The sequence below is a fragment of the Myotis myotis genome, unplaced genomic scaffold, assembly GCF_014108235.1.
Source record: "Myotis myotis isolate mMyoMyo1 unplaced genomic scaffold, mMyoMyo1.p scaffold_m19_p_10, whole genome shotgun sequence".
In the NCBI taxonomy this organism is placed as follows: domain Eukaryota; kingdom Metazoa; phylum Chordata; class Mammalia; order Chiroptera; family Vespertilionidae; genus Myotis; species Myotis myotis.
The window spans coordinates 40,350,336-40,371,106 of NW_023416314.1; the positions used below are offsets into that span (position 1 = coordinate 40,350,336).

The following is a 20,771-nucleotide window of genomic DNA, read 5'->3' on the forward strand; positions in this document are numbered from 1 at the left end:
GTCCCCTTGCAGGCCCCCTCGGAGGGTGGAGGCCTCTTTAGTCTGTGGGTTCCACTCTAAGCCATGGAGAGACTGTGTCACACACACTCTCTCCTAAGGAGCTTCCTGTGTTGGGATCTGGTCCTTGCTCAGCCCTTGGGCCTGGAGGGCCTGCCTGCTCAGGAGAGCTGTCTTCTGCCCACCTAGGCTAGGCCTACCTGGATCCTGCCTCCCTCCACCTGAGCTGCCTGAGCCCTCAAAGAGAACCAGGCCAACCTTCACAGCTGCTGAGAAGTCTGAGGCCAGAGAGGGCCAGAGCCTTGCCCAAGGTTACTCAGCATGTCAGGGAAGGGCTAGGTTTGAACGGGGGGGTTCTGGAAGTCTGACCATGGTTAGCAGCAACAGGATAGATGCATGTCAGACACCAGGCAGGCTCATAGAAGCAGGACACATGGTATGGGGATGGGAGCAGATTTGTGGTCTATTGAGGATCTGCTGGTACAATGGTCTCAGATGAGAGAGGGTAAGGGGGAAAGTCTGCTCACCAGTCCTGGGTGAGGAAGTGGCCCACAGAGGTGCCATGATTAGGAACAAGGGAGGGTCGGCTCCTGGACAGGGCCTGAGGTCAAGTGACCCATTATCCAGACCCGTGGTTGGCAAACTGCGGCTCGAGAGCCACATGCGGCTCTTTGGCCCTTTGAGTGTGGCTCTTCCACAAAATACCACATGCGGGCGTGCACGTAGAGTGCGATTGAAACTTCGTGGCCCATGCTCAGAAGTCGGTATTTTGTGGAAGAGCCACACTCAAGGGGCCAAAGAGCCGCATGTGGCTCGCGAGCCGTGGTTTGCCGAGTCGCAGTTTGTCGACCACTGAAGACTCTTGGCTGAGTCACCTTCTCCAAAAATACCTACCCTGAGGTAGCTGAGTCACTGGGTACCTTAGAGTGGCCCATAAAGTGGGGAGATGAAAATGGGGGGGCTAGAGGGGCTGGGCCAGCTACTTCCATTGTTCAGTGACTGCACTGTTGGGGACAAAATAAGAGGTGGAGAAATCTTTCTCACATGCCTTTCCTCAGGGCTGGGGCGTGAATTTAAGGCACACAGTTAAGCCAGATCACCTGGATTTGGATTGTGGTTCCCTCCTCTCAGCTGTGTGACTGTGGGCACGTTCCTTAGTCATCCTGAACCTCAGTTTTCCTTATCTGTAAGATATGGCTAATAATAGATCCTACCTTATACTGTTGTTGAGAAGATGAAATGTGAGGCATACAGTAAGTGCTTAATAAATGTTAAAGCCCCTCAGACACAGAGCCCCAAGTCCTAGTAGGCCATCCCTGACCCTTAATTCCATGGTACTGAGATCAGCCAAGATGCATCTAATCCAGTGGTTCTCAACCTTGGCTGCACATTAGAATCACCTGGGAATCTTTTTAAAATCCTGATTTCTGGGCCTCATCCTCCGAAAATTCTGTTTCTTTGTTACTAACCGTTTGAGTGCCAACCAATATCCTAGGAACTATGCTAAAATTGCCAAGGCATTTTTGCTGATTTTACAGCAGTTTAGGGAAAAAATTATGAATTGCAAGTAAATGAAGTTACATATTCAAAAATTTAAGAAAACCTTTACTACATTGACATATTTAGCAACATCATCATCACTAATAAAAGCAGACTTAGAACTGGATGCTATTTCGAAGCTTTGATAGCGCTCCCGGCACTTTTGGCAAAAGACAGGAGAAGCGCGATCACGCTCCCTGGCACTCTAGGGGCTAATGTTGTGGCCTCACCCCAAAACAAAGAAACAGAATTTCCGGAGGATGAGGCCCAGAAATCAGGATTTAAAAAAAGATTCCCAGGTGATTCTAATGTGCAGCCAAGGTTGAGAACCACTGATCTAATCTATTTTTTAAAAAAGGGTTTGTAAACCTGGCAGCAAATTAGAAGCATCTGGGAGCATTTAAAAATATCTGGTATTGGTGGTGGTGGTGGTGAGGAAAGTGCCCCAGACATGAGCCTGGGCGAGAACCCAGGCCAGGATCACAGAATGTAGACTCGGGGAGTGGAGGAGTCCTGGCCTTGGAGCAAGGGTCACTTTCTGGCTGTGAGAGCCGGGGCAAGGCTTGTCACCTTGCCACCTCGAGGAGCCTCAGTTGCCTCTTCTGGGAGGGAGCTGGTGGGAGAATTTCAAGGATTACATGGAGGGGATCTTTGCGAAAGGACTATATCCTGCCAGGCATCAAAAGAAAGCAGTTTGTTTATTGAATCTAGCGTGTTACCGTTTCACAGACGAGGAAAATGAGGCCCACAGGAGTGCAGTGGCCTGCCCAGAGTCACACAGCAAGTCTGTGGCAGAGTTAGGACTCGAACCCTCTGAGGAATGACTGCATCTAAAGGACTGGCACTGGGGTCGCAGCTATTGAGCTGCAGTGTAAGAGACCAAGTAAGATTTCAGAAATAACTTCTCAGAAGGTGAGTGCTGCTCAGCCGGCGTGGCTCAGTGGTTGAGCGTCGACCTGTGAACCAGGAGGTCACGGTTCGGTTTCCAGTAGGGGCACAGGTCCCAGTAGCAGGCTTGATCCCTGGAGGGGGCCGTGCAGGAGGCAGCTGATCAATGATTCTCTCTCATTATTGATGTTTCCATCTCTCTCTCCCTCTCCATTCCTCTCTGAAATCAATAAAAAAAAATATATTTTTTAAAAAGGTGAGTGTGTGGAGGTCCTGCTTAGGACTGAGAGCCCAACAGATGGTAGCTGTGCCAGGCCAGGGTGGGCTCTTGGCTGTGGGATCTGAGATGGCCGGCCTCCCCTGAAGAACAAAAAGCTCTGGCCAGTGGCCATAACAGATACTTTCTGGGAACCTGTGTCCCGCCGAGGGCATCCAGAGCCTTGCACCGACCTGGTGACAGGTGCCCAGGATTTACCAACAGATTTGTGCACTGGGCTCAGACTCACTTCTTACAATAGCCCTTATATCAGTCACTCTCTTAACAGAGCAGGAAACTGAGGCCAAAAAGGGCAAAGGAGGGCCTTTTCTGGGCCAGAACCTTTACACATCTGAGCCCATGTAATGTTTTTTACAGTGTTAATAAGTAGGACAAATTGCCCCTAGTTTGAAGATGCAGAAAAATACTACTCCCCCTCCCCATGCCCCAGGACATGACTCCCAGGAAAGACACCAAGGGGAACCTGGAGGACTAAGGTAGCCTCCTGGGAGGGTGGGGGCTCTGTGGCGCCCCTGAATGATAAGCAGATTAGCAGGATCTGGAGGGCACTGGGGGTGGGGTGGCATGGGTGAAGGCTTGAAGGTGAGAATGAGTCATTCATCCATCCGAAAAGAACAGGAAGTATAGATTTAAGGAATGGCGCGGAAAGGGTCAAAGCTGGGAAAACAAGCCCGGGCTAAGTGACAGAGGGTCTGCCACGGCAGGCGGAGGGGGTGGGCTTTATTGTGCTGGTGGAAGGGTGTCACTCAGGTGTCTGAGCAGGGGAAGAAGCATGTCCAGAGCTCAGCCCCAGAAAGAGAGGTGGGGGAAATCCTGGCACAAAGGGCCTTTCCCTGGGCTGGTCGCACAGCCTGTGTGCCAGGTGCCTGGACCGAGTCCTGGAGGAGTAGGCTCAGTGACTCAACATGAATGAAATCACTCCCCTGGGAGAAAGGGCCCAGATGAATCAGCCCAGTGCGGTGGGGAGGCTGGGAGGCGGGGGGCTCACTGAGTCACCTTCCAAGGGGGGAGGGGAGAGATGCAGAGAGAGGGACCCACAGTGCAGTGGCAAGATTCAGGTCAGACCACAGCGAGGGCTGTCGGGACTCTGGCGGTCTTCCCACCATCATCGGCGTTGATTCTTCTGGCAGTCTTGTCAAGGAGATGAGAAAACTGAGGCCCCGAAATCGGGGAGGAGAATCTCACCAAGGTCATGCAGCAAGTTGTTGGCAAAGGCCAGGAGAGGCCCAAGCGCATCCTCTAGTCCAGACACGTCCCCCCGCCGCGGCTGATCTCACGCCAAGCGAAGGATAGGAACCGGGTGGGCTCCGGCGAGGAGCTAGCCGGGTGACCTCCGTACCCCATCCTCCCAGCCAGGCTGACCGCCAAGTAGGGCCCGGCTGCGCCGCCGCGATGGGACAGCAGGGGGCGCAGGCGCGTCGCGGCTGTCGCAGGCGTCCGAGTGCAGAGGCTCTGCGGAGAAGTGCGCTCCGCGACCGCGGGTCCCACCGCCGAACTGCGGCCCGCGTGCCCGGGGGCCCGCACCCTCTCCGGCTGCCGAGGACGCCGACGCAGACCGGCATGCCTGGTGCTGCCGGGGTTCCAGTGCTCCTACCCCCGCTCAGAAGCGGTGCGCCTGCCCGTATGTGCGCTCGTGTCTGTGCGCACGTGTCTCCTTCACAGATTTGCTCCTGCTCCCAGGGTCGGTCCGTCTTAGCGCATCCTCCAAAATCCTCCCTGACTTCACCATTATTTCCTGGAAGAGGAGCAAGCCCAGGCTCCTAGTAATTTGTCAGCGGCCCCTTCCCGCCTCTTTTACCCCCCCCCCCCCCCCCCCCGCCCCCGGCACTACCCTTCACTGCGCTCTGCCTCGTGGCGCTGGTCTGGCTCCGGGACTTCCTAGGTGGCGGGGAAGAGGATGTGATCCGACAGGAGAGGGGCTCCTAGAGAGAGGCGAGCCCTGCGAGGTAGTGAAAGGAGGGGCCAAGGGGCAGGAGACGGGAGCGAAGGCTGGACGCCGGCTCCCTGGCGGGGGCTCAAGTCCGAAAGACTTGAGAGCCGGCGGTCAGGGAGGCGAGAGTTGGTGGGGGTCTGGTTGGGGTCCTAAGATCGGACGAGCCGAGAGGTGCTGTCCAGGGTGGCGGGGGTGATGGGCGGGGCCGGGGCGGCGGGGGGCGGGGAGTGGGCGGTCCGGGGCGGGGCCCGGGAGGACCGAGCGCGGACCCGGCGGAGCTGTCGCGGACGCGCCGACCGAGCGCAGCGGCCGGGCCGGCAGGCGGGCGGGCGGGCAGCTGCGAGCATGGTCCTGGTGCTGCACCACATCCTCATCGCTGTTGTCCAATTCCTCAGGCGGGGCCAGCAGGTCTTCCTCAAGCCGGACGAGCCGCCGCCGCCGCCATGCGCCGACAGCCTGCAGGTAGGGGGGCCCTCCGCACCGGCACGAGGAGAAGCGGTGTCGGTCAGCGCCCGCCCGGGTCCCCCCGGAGCGTTCAGTCGCCGGCTCCGGGTCCACCCCGGCCCCGAGCCCTCCTCGGGGTGGAGACCCTCCCCTCGTTCCGAATCCCACTCCCGTGCTGCCTGCAGCCCATCCCCGGAGCCCATGAAGCCCCCGCTCACAGTCCAAACCTCACCCCAGACTCTGAACCCCTTTCGGATCCAGACCCCATCCAAGCACTGAACTCCCGATACACGGTGGGACCCCAGTCCACCCCGAAGGCTCTGCTCAAGCCTAGAACCACCTGCCTCCCAGATTAGTGGAGGAACCCAGCCCAAACCCCTAAACCGACGCCGTGTGTATCAGACTCCAGGCACACCCCGCACACCTGAGCCCGCAGCCCTCAGCCAGGACCCCAACTCAGGGCTGGGGCCTCACTCCCAGCCCCTGGGCCTCTACTCCACAGCCTCACCTGTGCCCCCACCCAGGTTCCCACTCAAACACCTGGACTTCAGTCCTCACTGGGACCCCACCCCAGGGTCCCAACGCCTCCTCCCAGAGCGCTCCTTCCTCCTCCTGCCCTGCTCCTGCTGTTCCTCCCTCCTGTATGGAAGGTCTTTTAGTCTCTTCCGGGCTGACTCCCCTCCTCCTGTTCATTTCTGAGTGTGATGGTCCCACTTTTTTCTGTTTCTCCTCTGGCTTCTCCACGTCTCTCTGGGCGTCCTCCCTCTCTCTCTCTGCTTCTCTCCTGTTTGGCCTCTTTTGCCCATGTGCCCACCTATCTTGGTCTGTCCATGACCCACCCTCCCCCACGTTCCCTCGGTCTCTCCCTTTGTTCTAGGGTCTTTCCCTGTGGTCACCCCTTATACCTGCCTCTGCTTTGGGGTGCGGAGGGGCAGGCTCAGAGTGCTGGGCTGGTTCCCCCAGGACCTCCATTTCCCCCATGTTGTCAGGCATGACATGGTGTGGGCACCGGTGGGAGGGCGTAAACATGGAATGTGTAGTCCTTGGACGGTGCCCAGGGATCTAAGGTGGGTGGGGGTGGTGCGATGGGGCACCGGGTTTATAACTTATAAACCCCCCTCGTCCCTGCTGTCCTGGTCTTGAGGTGGAACAGCTGGGGGCGTGGGATGGATTGCCATCTGGTGCCAGTCACCTGTGGTGGGGGGGTATCCAAGCCTGGGTGAGCTGGGGTGTGTGTTTGTGTAGGACAGGCTGAGTTGCATATGTTGGGTGTGCCTTGTGTTTGATCATGTGTGTTGTGTCATGTAGTATTGTGTGTGTCATCGTGAGTGGGATTGTTTGGAGGGATTCTCGGGGGGGTTGGTGAGTGTGACGATTGTGTCTGGCATGGCATGCTGTGTGTGGCTAGGATGGAGGCTGCATGGGGGGTATGGAGTGGCAGGCAGCTGTATATATGACTATTATGTGTGTAGGGAACTTCTGTGTATGTGGCTGTGTGTCTGTCATCGTGGGAGGAGTTGTAGGGGCAGCTTGCATGGGGCATTGCATGCGTGATTGTCTATGTTGTTGGTTGCTGTGTGTTGCCAAGAAGGGCCACTGTAGGGGCCTGAGGAAAGGTTTCATTAATGTCTTGGCGAGGGAGTGGGCATGGGGGGCAGAGGGTATGTAATGTGTGTGTGTGTCTGAGTGTGTTTGCAGCCTAGGTGACTGGCTTAGAGTCACTCTGTACAGCCTAGGCTTGCTTGGGAAATAGATTAGAACCTGTGTGTTGATGTCTGAGGGTCATGAGTCTGTGTGGCAGCTGTTGGAGCAACTCTGGGTGGGAAAGAATGCAGCATCGAGGGCTGAGGGGTTTAAGGCTGTGTGTGTGTGTGTGTGTGTGTGTTCACGTGCACACGCACACGCACCCATGTGTGCATAGTGGGTGTGCACACCCAGTGTGCAGGTAGGATTGTCTATGCTGAGGGGCTGTGTGTGGCCACAAACGTGACATTTTGGTGTGGCATTAGGTGTGCACATTATCTATGCAGGGTGTGTCTCTATGTCTGGTGTGTGTGTTGAATTTAATTGGATGTGTGTCTGTGGTTAGGGAGGTGAGTGTGGGGGGGGGTGAGGTGCATGGTGGGAGGTTGAGTGTGAGTGTGGTGTGAAGTGTGGGTGTGTGAGCTCTGTGACTTTTCAGTGTGACGTGTGGATTGTGTGATCTTTTCTCCCTGTGAGCTGTTTATGTGCGTGGTGAGGCGTATATGAGGGGTATCGAGGAAGTTAAGGGGTGTGTGGGGGTGTTGTGGGCTGTGGAATGTCCTGCAGGGGGTAAGAGAGTGTGTGCATAAGGTATGTGGGGTGAGGAACGAGGTATGCAGTGTTTGGGGTGTGCGGAATCCAGCAGGTGTCCCATAAATGTTTGTGGAGTGACATGTGCGCAGGGAGGGCTTGGCTGCCATCCTGTCCTTGCTTTCCTCCCGATTAGGTCCCCAGAGATGCCCAGTGACGTTCTCTCATGGCCCCCTCCGGCCAAGCTGCGTCCACCCTTTGCCCTTCATCCTCCTCGCTTTGACCAAGGCCTTTGTCTTGGGTTTCCGGCTGAGCAAGCTCTGGACAGGCCGGCGGCGGGCGATGTCGTGGTCCGGGAGCCTTTGTTCTTTTCCTCTTAGCCTGTCTCGTGTTTGGGCCGGGATTTGGAGGGTGGGGAGAGGATGCACGTGTCGCAGGGTCACTGTGTTTACTACCACCTCACAGTGCTCTGCAGAGAGCAGGGACCCGGCCGGGCAATGACGCCTGGGCGGGAGCCCGGATGACACGTCCTTGGCTCCAGAGCATCTCGGGCCAGGCTTGGAGTTGGGCGAGTTTGCCAACCAGGAGGTCTTCGTCCCCTGGGTGGCCCAGGGCCCTTCCTGGCTCCCATCACCTCCAGGGTGCTGAGCAGCAAGGGCCCCCTTCTGCTGGCCTATCCTCTTCCCTTCTCTGTGTGGCGCCCAGGGAGGGCCCTGGGCTGGGAGACAACCAGGCAGACCTTAGTCTGTCTCCACCTTTGTTGACCCTCCACCTGATGCGGGGAGTAGTCTCTGTCCCCACAGAGACCCTTCTCTGAAAAAGGAGGCCTGGTCAGACCTTTGGGGACCCTCTAGTCTAATGGGGGAGATCCTGTCAGTAGGAAGAGGCAGGTAACACCCGCCAGAGAAAACTGCGAAGAAGCATCACTGGGCAGCCTGCCAACAGGTATTGGAGAGCATGGAAGGACAGGACCTACGGTCGGAAGGCACAGAGACTGTCAGAGTTAGTCAGGGGAAGGGGCTGGGGGCCAGTGCCTGAGCCTCACATTCCAGAAGTTTCTCTGAAGTGAGTGGACTTGAGCTGGGCCTTGAAGACGGTGCTGGGTGAACAGAGAAATGTGGTTGAGGCTGAGGAAGATTCTGGCCCAACTAGAAAAAGGGATCTTGAAGGCCGCGGGCCCTTCCTGAGCAATACCGTATGGCTTTGGACGGCCATCCTGGGCTCCATCCTTCTCAAGTTTTCACATCCAAGCTTTTTGCCGCCCCGCCACCCCCCCCCCCCCGCCATTGTCTTTTGTCTGAATCATTGTCATTGTCATCGTCATGTTTTAGGTAGCTCTTTCCAAATTCCAAGCTCCTTTCATCACCTTCTCATTTAACAGACTCACTCATTCAGTTGTCTAAAAGCATTTCTTGAGCATCTGCTATGCACCAGGCAGACATAGTTTTAAGTGCTAAACTCATAGCAGTGACCAAGCAGGCCTCACAGGGCTCCCACCTTCTATGTCTGAGAAACTCTGTCTTCCTGGCCCAGCCACACTGTCAGCCTCCAGGCCCTGGGCAGATGGCCCTTCCGTCTGTGTATCCCCCAACCTTTTGTGTGCCTGGTTCCATGAGGCTCCCTCTTCAGATGCTGGGTCTGGACTGCCCATCCCATGCATTCTGAGCAGGGTTTGCCATAGTCCAGATGCTCATGTCAGTCATCAGATGTTGTAACCCTCTGTAGGGTCAGCAGCCCTATTGCCATCTAGGGAAACTGAGGCCCAAGCGGAGGGCAGGGAACTTTAGGCAGCCTCCTCTTGAGACCCTCCTTTTACCAGCATTACCAGAGGCCAAGAGGAGTTAGGTGACTTGCCCAGTTTCACAGCAAGGTGGCAGGGCCAGGCCCAGAATAGAGCTCTCCTGGCCATCAGGCTGGGCTCTGGCCCCGGCACCATGCTGCTCCCTGGCTGGCCTCCGTGATGCCTGTGGTGGGTAAATGATTATTAATGACCCCTCTGGCTAGGAGACAGGAAATGTTTCCCAGCCACAGCTGGGGACCTGCTCCCTGCCAGCCCCAGCCATCCATACCTGCCCTGGCCATGGTGTTGGTATTGATGTTATCTCCATTCGCCTTAGCCTTCTTCACTCCTGATCATCCACCTCCCTCTTCTCTCAGGGATAAAGGACAGACAGGGACAGAGCTTTCTCTTCCACATCTCTGTCTTTCTCCACTTTCTCCAACCTGATTCATCTCCATTTTCTTCCCTGCCACAAAACAGCCAGAAGCAGCTCCTCCTCCAGGAAGCCTTCCTTGAATGCACTGCCAGCCCCTCCAGCGTCTTATCCTGGCTCCTCGCCACTGAATCTCCTGGTCCTCTCTGGTGGTTTGCTCTGATGCTCCCCCAAGGGCTGGGCTGGGGACTTCCTGTGGCCTGTCCTCAATTTCTGTCGTAGAGCTGACATGGAGGATCCTCCCAGATGTTTCCTCCAGGAAGTCCCTAGCCCAGCCCAGGGACTCTCTCTTCCTCTGAGCACCCCAGCCCTGCCTGTCCGCGATTCATGCTGTGTACTTCCAGGCCTTCATAGGTGGACATTAAGTGAGTACCTACTATGTGCCCAACAGAGAGGATAGGTAGAGATGAGCACAGTGTGGGCCCTAACGTTCTGCCACACATTATCCCAAGTCTGAGTACCACGCATCTGCCCCATATCAGGTAGATAGACCCAGGTACCTGGCTGATGGTGGGCAGCTGATGGGATGCAGGAGGGGGTGCGGACACATATTGGTGCTGGTAGATCATGTGGCGAGGGCACTGCTGGAGAGAAACTAGGGGGCCATGGTGGGACAGAGCCAGGCCCCTAATTCAGCCCAGAGAGAAGGAGGGGCAAGTTGGGGATTTTCCAGGAGGAAACATATGTAAACTGGGAGCTAAGTGAGGGCCTGGAGAAAGTTCTGGGCAGAGAGAAGGAGAGAACGGTAAATGTGAAGGCTTGCTGGTGGCAGACAGAGAAAGGAAAGTGTGGCTCCGCAGTTCTGTGAAGCAGGATCCTGGGCTACCGGGGAGGCTGAGTAGGTGGGATGGGGGGTGAGGAAGTGGTGAAGCATCAAGAGAGGAGGAGGCTGGTGAGGCTGGCAGGGACCAGATTGTGCAGGGCTTATAAGGCATGTCAAGGAATTTGGACTTTCCCTAGAAGGATCCGGGCAGTGGGGGAAGAGTCCAGCGCAGGGCAGGGATGGCTCAGCCCTGTGCGTTGGGGAGCCCTGGGTGGAGAGAGACCGCGCTGAAGGAGTGAGGGGGGAGGTGGGGCTGCCTGTGTGGATACGGCATAGTGTGGTCCACACAAGGGATGAGGAAGCTGAGACAGGGAAATGTCAAGGATAGAGGGGAGGGGTGGGGAGGGGGGTCAGGGGTGGAAGAGGGAGTTGGTCAGCTGTAGAGGTGAAGGGCAAGAGAGAATGCTGCCCCTGGTATTTGGATGAGGAAGGACAGGGATTGAGGGCAGATGCCTGGGCCTGCGTCAGGGCCCTCTAAGGACAAGAAGGTCTCAGGAAGGCCTCCCATGTCAGCAGCTTTGAGGCTAAATGGAGCCAGGAGACCCAGCCCATGCTCGGGCTGCTGCACCCTCCCCTGTCGCGTGGGGACTCGGATCTGCCCTGGGCAAAGAGTGTTCAGAATGCAAAAACTAAAACAACCTGTGAAATGCAATACTTAATAAAATTCAAATCCAAAAACGCATGCATACATTCCCAAACAAGTTAAAATGTAAATTTATGAAAATGCTAAGCAGCCGTGATGGCTCTAATATCACTCGTAAGCCTCCTGCGCTCCCTCCTGCGCTCACTCCACTTTGGATCTGGCCCCCTAGAAGCTGCTGCCTCTCGTGTGGCTGGACCCTGGGGGTCCAGGACCTTCTGGTCTTGTGTTCAGAGCGCCTCCTCAGAGGAGCCTGCCCTCTGGCTGGTGTTTCCCTGTCCCCCACCCTGAGGGAGTTGGCCCCTTGAGCTTACCCATCTATGGTTGCCTTTATTTGGGGGGGGCTAGGCACAGAGTTAGGGAGAGGGGAAAAGCAAAAGGAGTTGCAGGCGTTGAAGGTGACTTTCCGACAAGTTTTGCAGTTGCCAGAACCAAAATATTGCGGGCTCAGAGTTGGGCCCTGCTTGGCTCCCACTCTGATAATCTCGCGCTAGGCCGTTTTCTGGGCTGCATCTTCTCATCTGTAACAGGAGGAAGTTGGGGTCAATATCTCCAGGGAGCTTATGAGCTCTAGGGATGGATGACAGACTCAAGCATTGTCGGTCTCTGGGGTTCCAGCGTCCACGACTCTCAGCTCCCTGCCAGGGCTGTGCGTAGGCGAGGTTGTGCGGTTCCGACACTCTGTGACTTTAAGATTCTGAGGCTCTGGGAGCCGAAGATGCAGACATTCTGTGAATCCAAGATTCTAGGATTTGATGATGTGATGATTCAATGATTCTAAATGGGGCTGCTGGGAAGAGCTGCAGCCACCTGCCTTGTTCATGCCGATGTTCAGTTATTAAAACAGAGCAAGAAGCGATGGAGATGGTAGCTTGGGGTGGCAAGTGTCCCCGCCCCCCGGGAGGGGGTACTGAGCTTGGATTAGGTGGGGAATGAGACCCCCTAGACCTGGGTCACACAGACTTTCTCTGGCCCTAACAGAACTGGTGCGTGTGCTCGTGTGAGATCTGCCACTCCCTAAGCCTGCAGGGTGAGAGGTCATTTCCTTCAGCCCTGCCTCCACTCCTCAACATTTCAGATTATGGCAGAGAGAGACGTGCCCTTGCCTCCCAGCCCCTAAAGTCTCTGGGAAGAAATGTCAACAGGAGGAAGGAGAGCCGGGCTCGCCCCCCTCCCCCCGGCAGCCTGGCCTGAGGGGGAAAACAGGACATGAACGCTTCCTGGACACAGACACGGAAACACGCCAACCCCTGCCCGCGAGGGCCCTAAGTGCAAGGGCCTCCGACTAGGGTAGAGGCCAGAGCAGCCAGAGGGGCAGTGAGGCATTGGCACCCCTGGAGTGCAGGCCGAGGAGGGAGAAGCCTGCTTGTGCCCTGGGGGTGCTGTGGAGGGGCCTGAGGAAGGGGGGTCCCGGGCCAGGATGCCTGGAGAGCTGATGACTGATGGGTACTCCCCTGTGGCGAGCACAAGTCTGGCCCATTTGTCCAGTGGTTTGCTGCCTCTTGGGTTGTGCACATGCCTCAGTACACACACCCCATTCAGGCAGGAGAGGAGGGTTCCAGCCCTCTAGAGAGCCCGCCTCGGGGGGGGGGGGGGGTCCTCAGAAGCCCAGTACCACTGCCTGGTTTGCAGATCAGGTGACAGAGGCTGGGAGCAGCCCCAGGTCACACAGCACAGCAGGGCCTGAAACCCAGCTTCCTGATTCCCAGTCCTGGGTGTTCCCCCTTCCCCTTGGAGCCCTTGGGGAGCAGGAGTGGAGGCAGGACTCAGGTTAGGGGGGCCAGTCCTTGTCTGTCACCCTCCATCTTTCTCCTCCCACAGGCCAGAAGGCAGATGGGGTGGTGACAGCTGCTCCCTGTCATCCACAAGGCTCCATTGTCTTCCACCTCCTGTCTTGGCCCTGAGGATAGGGTCCCCAGCAGGGAGCCCCTCCCCAGCTGCCCAACCCATGGTGGGCCTCCCTGGGGTTGTCCTCTCTTCCCTCAGCCACTTCCTGCTGTCCCATTCTGCACTGCCATCTCTGCTGCCCTCGGGCTCTTGCCCCATCCTTGTAGACTCCATTTCTGGCTGTCCTTGTGAGTCAGCCTCTCTCAAAAGACAGACTTGGAAGGGCCCTAGGAGATCATCAAGCCCAACCCTTTCATTCTTCAGAGGAGGAAGGCAGCTCAGAGAGCGGAAGGTCCTCAAAGGGGAAGTTGCACAGCAGGTTGTGGCAGGGCCTGGGTCACGGAGGCACACTGCCCTTGGCGTCAGGCGTCTCGGGTTTGAGGACTGTGTTATGACCAACCTGACAGACCTCTCTTCAGCCCTAAGCTCCTCTTCCTCCCTCTTCTTTGCCCGTCACCATGCCTGTTGCCTGGCTGACCCCTATTTTGGGCTGACCCAGTCCTTGGGACACACCCCAGGGCTCAGGACTCCATAACTGGAATGTGCACCCATGCTCACATGGACACAAGCCCTGGTGAAAATCTATGTCTCTAGTTAGGAGGCTGTCCTGGAACCTAGTGTTCTCTTCCTTTCGGACACCCACACCTCCTCCAGGAAGTCCCCCAGGACCTCTCTACAGACAGTCTTCCTCCCACTAGACCCTTTGTAACAACTGAGTTCTATGAGCCTAAGTTCCTCCACTGTGGCCCCAAGGGCATGGCTGAGTCTCCCCCTGGCCCTGGAGCCCCTCCTTCAGTGTCCCCTCCTTCTGTTTCCAGGAGGGGCTCAGCTTCCTGTGGCTGGGTGGGGAGAGCCCTGAGGTCCCCAGAGGACGGTGGGACAATGGGGAGGTGGTGATAGATGAGACATTGCGTCTTCCCTAAAGCAGGCTCCGCCCTACCCAGACCTCCTGGCTGGTGTCTGGGGCACAGCCCCGGCCTGTGGGTCCCTTGAGACTAGGGTCTGACTCCACACCCCTGACCTCTCAATGCTGAGGTCAGAGAACGAGAACCCCTGTCCCTCAGCCAGGTCCCCAGGGTGCCAGCAGCATATTAGCAGGTGGTGTAGGCCCTGGAGCCTCTGAGCTGACCTGCTCTCACTGCAGGGATGGGCAGGAGGGGGGTTATGGAGGAGCTGTGGATGCCTAGCTGAGGCTCCCGCATCCTGTCTACCTTCCCCAGGCGTGAAGTTGGAGGCAAGGAACCAGAGGGCAAGGGGCAGTTGGGGAACCAAGTGCAGCTAGCTGCCCCTCTCAAGGACAGGGAGGGGCTGTCCAGGCAGCTCAGAGGGTGGATCACCAGAGGCCGTGTGGAAAAGCAGGCTCAGGCTGTGGACAAAAGGGATGGGCCGTGGGGTCAGGCACTTATCTCAGCCCTCGTCATTTCCTCCGCCGGACATGACTGGGTTAGCAGGGTCATCGCACAGAGGGAAGGAACAGGCCGGAGCCAGTGCTACGGGAGCCAGGCCCTACGGTGGACATGGACACAGGGGTCACCTTGTCACATGCTCACCTGCAGTTAGTCCCCCGTAGAGGCCCAGCCGCGTGGCCACAGTCATCTGGGAGATGGCCACATCTAGCTCATTGCTCTGCACACACACACACCCCCTCCACCCCACAAACTGCACCGTCGTCCTGGGCCAGGCTCAGGCCCAGCTGCAAGCATGGCTGAGCGGGGGGGACCCCCCATGATACAGGGACATGTGGGACAACCAGACACCCTGCCACAGCCACACCACAAGCATCCACACACCAGGTGCAGCTACTGTTGCCCCTGTGACCCGTGGATGCCAGCAGTCCTGGGCAGGCATCCAGGGCCTGGGTGAGAAGAGGGGCGCCAGGCAGGGAACCAGCCCCCCATACCAGACTGTGCCCTCCCCAAGCTCGCTGAGTGCCTGAGGCTGTTTATTTCCTAGCAGGGATGGGTGTCTCATCCTCCCTCCCCCTCCCTGTCCCCACCACACGCTTCCAAAGCTGCCAAATCAAATCAGCCCCTGCGCCCGCGCCAGGCTGGCATGGCGGCCAGCAGCTGACGGGAACGAAGCCAGGCTCAGAATATCCCGCCGCCTGTGCCTGTCCCATGCCTGGGTGTGCTTGCTGGGTGGGGGTGGGGAGGGGCAGCCGGCCGGCTGGGCAGTGCCTCCCAGAGAGGCTGGGGTTTCTGGATGCCACCTGGCTGGTGGCGTCCTGGGGATCAGGTGAGCAGTCCCTGGTGTCCACCAGCATTCGCAGAGTTGTGCGAGTGGTGCTGATGGGAGGCAGGGTGGGGGGTCTACTTGGAGCCCAGACAACTGGGCGCCAGGCTGGGGTTGGAGACTCACACACACGATCGTATACATTTAGGATTCACAGAAACCCTATCTGGGAGCCCAACCCAGTGAACTATGTGAGCTGGACACTACAAATCCCATGTTTTAGATGGGGAATCTGAGGCTTAGAGAGAGCTGGTGAAGTTCCCTGGAGAGAAGCAGAAATGGAGGGGGCCTGGGAATGGGTAAAAGTGTGGTGGATTCCTTTCTGAGGGGCGCCTGGCTGCAAGAAAGAGCGGGCCCTGTTCTCAGAGTTGAGGGGCAGAGAACATGCCAGAGCTAGGGTGAAGCCAGGAGCAGGAGGGGAGTGTGGGGAGAGAGCAGGGTGCAAACAGGCTCGGCTCCCTGGACGCGGCTACCTGTGGACAAGAAGCCGGGTCTGCGGGGACTGGGTGGGGAGCAGGCTGGGGAGAAGGGGAGAAGGGGAGAAGGACTGGCACACCTGAGCCCCTGGCCTTCTTGTCTCTGCAGCCAACCGGGACCTCCTTGCACAGCAGCCAGTGCCCCCAGGAAGTAGAGACGCCCGACTGGAGGTGAGAGCTCAGCAGAGGGAGGAATGGGTGGGCTCGAGGGGACAGGGGCACAGGCTGGGATCAGTCTGAGCATTGCCCTCGCCCCTGGAGAACTGGGAGGCTGGAGCCGAACCCAAGCCCCTCCCCTTCCAGCCTAGGGTCACCCCACACCAAGACCACCAACCCCACCCTATTGGTGCCTGGTGAGTCCCTCCCACTGAAGATTGGCCCTCCTCCCAGATCACCTGGGAGCCATTTCAGACTCCTCCCCCATCCTCCCCATCCTCATCCAATAGTTCCTGGTGGATTCTCTGCCCGGAGTATTGTGTGAGTTTCACTCCTCCTCTCCATTCTGGGGCCTGCCCCAGGCCCCCGCTCGTCACCTTCCCCCTGGACAGCTCACTGCTGTCTGCCTTTGGTTGTCCCATCCTCCGTGTCACAGCCAGAAGGATCTTTCTAACATACAAACCTGAGCTTGTCACTTTTCTGCTAAAAAATTCTCCATGTTACCCACCCGCCTGCTTCCTCTGCAGCCACAGCCAGGCCACAGTTCTCCCTTCATACATCCCCATCTCCCAGAACCACTCCTGCTGGCCTCTTCCTGCCTCAGCTTCCCAAATCCTTCTGGGCTCAGCTCTAGCCTCCCCTCCTCCGGGAAGCCCTCCAGGCCTGCACTCCCTCCTCCGAGCTCTCCTGTCCAGGCAGTCAGATCCTGGGGCATTCTGCTCTCTGTGCCGTTAGCGGGGGCCCCCTGTTCTCCATTACGTGACTCTGTATGTCTTCGCCTCTGAACTGTGAGCTCCTTGAGCCTGGGGACTGTGCTTTTTTTCACTTCTGAACCTCAGGGAGTGCATTTGCTTTGAACTGAGGGCTGCCATCCCAGCCCCCATCCCAGCCCCGGACCGAGCCTTTGGGTGCCTCTTCGGAATCTTCAGTGCTCAGAGGGGCCTGGAGCGACAGAAATGGGGTGGCCTGGGGACGGTGAAGATGAGCATGGAGGAGGGGTGTGTGTAAAAAGGGCCAAGCAGCAAGGCCAGCAGGAGCCCACGCTTGTGCCCCGTCCTGGCGAGAGGAAGGGGAGGCTGCTGCTGGGTCAGCCCCCGCCCTGTGCCCGGAGCTTTAGACACATTTCCCTGTTTAACCTCACAGCCGCCCTCTGAGGCAGGGGCTGCTGTTCTCCTTTCGTATTCGGGGAGCTGAGGCCTATGGGGTCACATAGTGAGGGAGTCGGGCAGGACTGTGAGTGGAGCCCAGATGTGTCTCCTGCCCAACCTCGCTCTCTCCCTGCCCTCGGGAAGCCCGGGAAAGAAGACACCCACACAGGGCCTGGGGCACAGGGGGTCAGCATGGCTCCCTGCTGGGACATGGGGCCAAGCCCTGAGAATGCCCCTACAGCTGGGAGCTGGGGAAGGGGGTGGAGAGTCATTATTAATTTATTTATGGCCATGGCATTCCCCGTGGGGCGGGGCTCCCCCAAGAGCTGGGACAGATGGTGTTCCTGGGAGCCCGCAGTGTCTCAGCAGCCGCTGCCACCCGCCAGGAGAGACTGTATTTGTCATCCTCCCAGGAAGCCATGAAGGGAGAGGGCTTTGGAGAAGCTGGGACCTTCCTGGGCAAAGGGCCCTGAGAGAGGGAGCCGGGCCCAGGCTCCCTGTTTATCCTTTGCCTGAGCCCTTGGCCCTGCTCCTGGCAAGTTCATGTTCTGCCCTCCTCCCAGCCCTGCCAAGCTTTGCTCTTGCCATGGGACCTCTCTGGGTCATCCCCATTTGGTCTCTTTCTCGCTGTTCTTTCCCCACCTTTCCTTTGTCTGAGTTCTGCTGCCCCTCCTAAGACCAAGGATCTTAGGCTATAAGGCCCTCAGCTCTCAGCTCTCCTGCCCCTCCGCCCCCCAATCCCTAACCCACACCCACCCAGAAGATGGCAGGTGTCTGCCTGACCTCTCGGCAGAGCCTACTCTATTTCTGGGTGTGGTTAGCACCCCATCCTGAGTGCCCAGGCCCATGCTCAGCCCTGCTGGGAGAGATAGGTTGCCACCCTTGGCATAGAAAGGACAGGACTGGAGAGAGTAGGGACCCTAAGGAGCTGCCCAGACTATAGGGACAGCTGGAGGGAAAGGGGGAAGAGGCATGGGGAGACGATGAGGAGCCCCCCAGTCACAGTGGCGGCTGGAGAGACAAGATGGCCGTATCTAGAGAACAGTCTCTGGCAGGGGTCCTCAAACTACGGCCCGCGGGCCACATACGGCCCGCCGGAAACATTTCTCCGGCCCGCCGGGTGTTTTTGCCACCGCTGTGTGCATAGGAATTTGTTCATAGTTTTTTTTTTAAACTATAGTCCGGCCCTCCAACGGTCTGAGGGACAGTGAACTGGCCCCCTGTTTAAAAAGTTTGAGGACCCCTGGTATGGGGTCAGATGGGCATGAGTTCAAGTTCACCACTTCCTAGGTGTGTGAACTTGGGCCAGTCCCTTTACCTGCCTGAGCACCCGTTTCCTCACCTGTCAAGCGGATAAGAAGCTCCATCATTGTTGGACATAATCACCCATTAGACATAATCAAGCAGAGCCGCTGGGAGGAGTCACCCGGGCAGCGTTGTGATGTGCCTGCCCACGGCAGGTCCTCAAGAGTGAGCACCTTGGAGCCAGGACTAGGCTGTGAACTGTGAGACGGGGTGCACTGCAGGGCTGAGCTGGGGCTCATGAAGGTTCTGTGGGCACCGCACGTTCCCCTGGCACTGGCAGCATGACAGCCAGGAGAGCAGGGCAGCCAGCACCATCCCCACCTACCAGGGTGTGTCAGCTCAGCACACCCTCTGGGGTGGCTCCCTGGCTCCTGTGCCAGCTGGCCAGGCTAGGGGAGGGCTCTCTGGGTTCAGCCTGAGTCCTCCTCTGGGGCCAGGGTCATACTCCCTCTGGATGTCAGGGCTGAGGCTGCTCCCGTAGTGAACGGAGCACACTGGGTCCCTGCCCGCGGCGCTGGCTCTCAGGGCCCAGACAGGGGCCTGGGAGCCCTATGGGGTGAGGGCCGGGGGAGAGGCAGACACAGGCCAGGGTGCAGGTCTCTACACTGAGCACCCAAATGCTCTGCCCAGCACTGGCTCCTCTACTGCTGCCCATGGATAAGTAAAGACCATACCCCTTGGCATGGCATTGCCAGCCCTGCCCTCTGGGCCCCTCATGTCCGCCCTTTACCCCTAGACATGGCAGTACTCACTCCTCTGGACATCAGCTCTTCCTGGCCTCCCTGCCTTTACTCCTACTCATCCCTCTCTCTGGAGTGGTTTTTATTTTATTTATTTTTATTTGTTTCTTTATTTATTTTCAACCAGTACTCCAGATAAGATGTCACCTCCTCTGTGAAGTCCTCTCAGATTGCTCTCTCCAGACCAGATCAAGTCAGTCTCTCCTCTTTCCAGGTCACTCACAGCCCCCAAGCTTCTCTAAGCTTAGAGTCAAGTAACTCGTTACCCCGTGTGGTTACCTATCCTTTCCCATGCAGTTACAAACACCTTCGTGTAGGAACCAAGGCTGCCTCTTTTGTCTCTCCTGGATCGACGTGGGGCCTGGCATAAGCCTCGTATATAGTAGGTGCTCAATAAATGTTTCTTGATTGAATGAGGATAATTGTGAGGGGGTTGGAGTAGGTACAAGAAAGAGGCAGTTGCTGGGTTGGTGGCAGTCTTGGAGACTTGCTGGTGGAGGAAGCCTTGGACCTTCGAAGGATGGGGAGGGTCAAGGCCATTGACAGATGAGGCCAGAGGTTAGGTGGATAGTCAGAGAGTCCATGTGGTCAGCTGCTGACAGAACCAGCTGAGGGCCACAAGGATCAGCACAGGACTGGGGACAGCAGAGAGAGGAGCCTGGAACAAGGACTCAGACCGGGAAGGGGCTGCAAAGGCCTGGCTCGGTGCTGAGAACCAGCTCCAAAACCTCTCTGCCCTGGGTCCTGGGCGAAGGACCACTTAGCCTCAGAGCCTGGGCCGAGGCTGAGGTTACCGATGGTGAATGAGTGGGTCCAGCATGGTGAGATGGTGATAGTAGGGCCAGGAGCCAGGGGTCGTGTAAGGTAGGAATGCCAGGGGGTTGAGAAAGGCTTCGTGGGGGAAAGGTGCAGCTTGTACAAGGGCATGTAGCTGCCCTGCCAGGTCTCTCTGGGATGACCAACGGAGCCCACCCAGGTGACTCGGCTGGGGACATTGGATGAGGCTGGAAGGGCTGCTGAAGGCAGGCCTTTTCACGTCCATATTTAAAAGTTGTGAGTGCTTCCAACTGGCAGATGTGCCAGCCTCCTCCTGAATTCCCCACATCAGGAGCAAGTGGCCTCAATGATGCCCCCTGGCCCCCAAGGGGCTGCTGCCAACAACTTTGCATGGCATCTGGCATCCACAGGGGCTCTGAGGCCCTGCCATCTGTCTGTGCCCACCTGTTGGGCTGTACAGGCCTGGGGTGTGCAGGCACTTGGGCCCAGGGAGGCGGTCTCAGCTGCCACTCCAACTTGTCTCTCTGCCTGTCTGTTCATCTGTCTGTTCATACCCCTGATGAACTGAGGACAAGGCAGAGATGGGCAGACACAGGTCCTGCCATCCTCTGCCCATCTGTGTGGCTCAGTGATTGAGCATCCACTTATGAACCAGGAGGTTACAGCTCGATTCCTGATCAGGGCACATACCCGGGTTGCAGGCTGGATCTCAGTGTGGGGCATGCAGGAGGCAGCCAGTCAATGATTAATGATTCTCTCTCATCATTGATGTTTCTCTCTCTCTCTCTCTCTCTCTCTCTCTCTCTCTCTCTCTCTCTCTCCCCTTCTTTCTGAAATCAATAATTTTTTTTTTTTTTTTAAGAGAAGGCTCCTCTGAAGAGGAGGGGCATCAAGCACCAGGAATTTACACCCAGAGAAGCCACAAGCTGAGACTGGGTGAGGCTGTGGCAGGCCAAGGCCCAGGGAGGTCTGGCCAATTTCAGGCTTGGAATGAAGGCCCAGAGAGAGCGAGGGGCTGGCTC

General features: G+C 57.6%; 1 protein-coding gene across 4 annotated transcripts in view; it reads left to right on the top strand.

The window, feature by feature from the left end:
* PDE2A (phosphodiesterase 2A) overlaps window positions 1–20,771 on the top strand; it is an 87,949-nt gene that overhangs the window by 21,061 nt on the left and 46,117 nt on the right. Inside the window, exons 1-3 of one of the 4 annotated variants that reach the window (XM_036325085.1) lie at window positions 4,978–5,096; window positions 9,788–9,930; window positions 15,733–15,794. In XM_036325085.1, the coding sequence (XP_036180978.1) occupies window positions 9,795–9,930; window positions 15,733–15,794 (198 nt within the window). In that variant the 5' untranslated portion in view covers window positions 4,978–5,096; window positions 9,788–9,794. Of the gene's footprint in view, window positions 1–4,943; window positions 5,097–9,787; window positions 9,931–15,732; window positions 15,795–20,771 lie in introns of those variants that run through there. The other 3 variants (XM_036325088.1, XM_036325087.1, XM_036325086.1) reach the window with 3 other exon arrangements.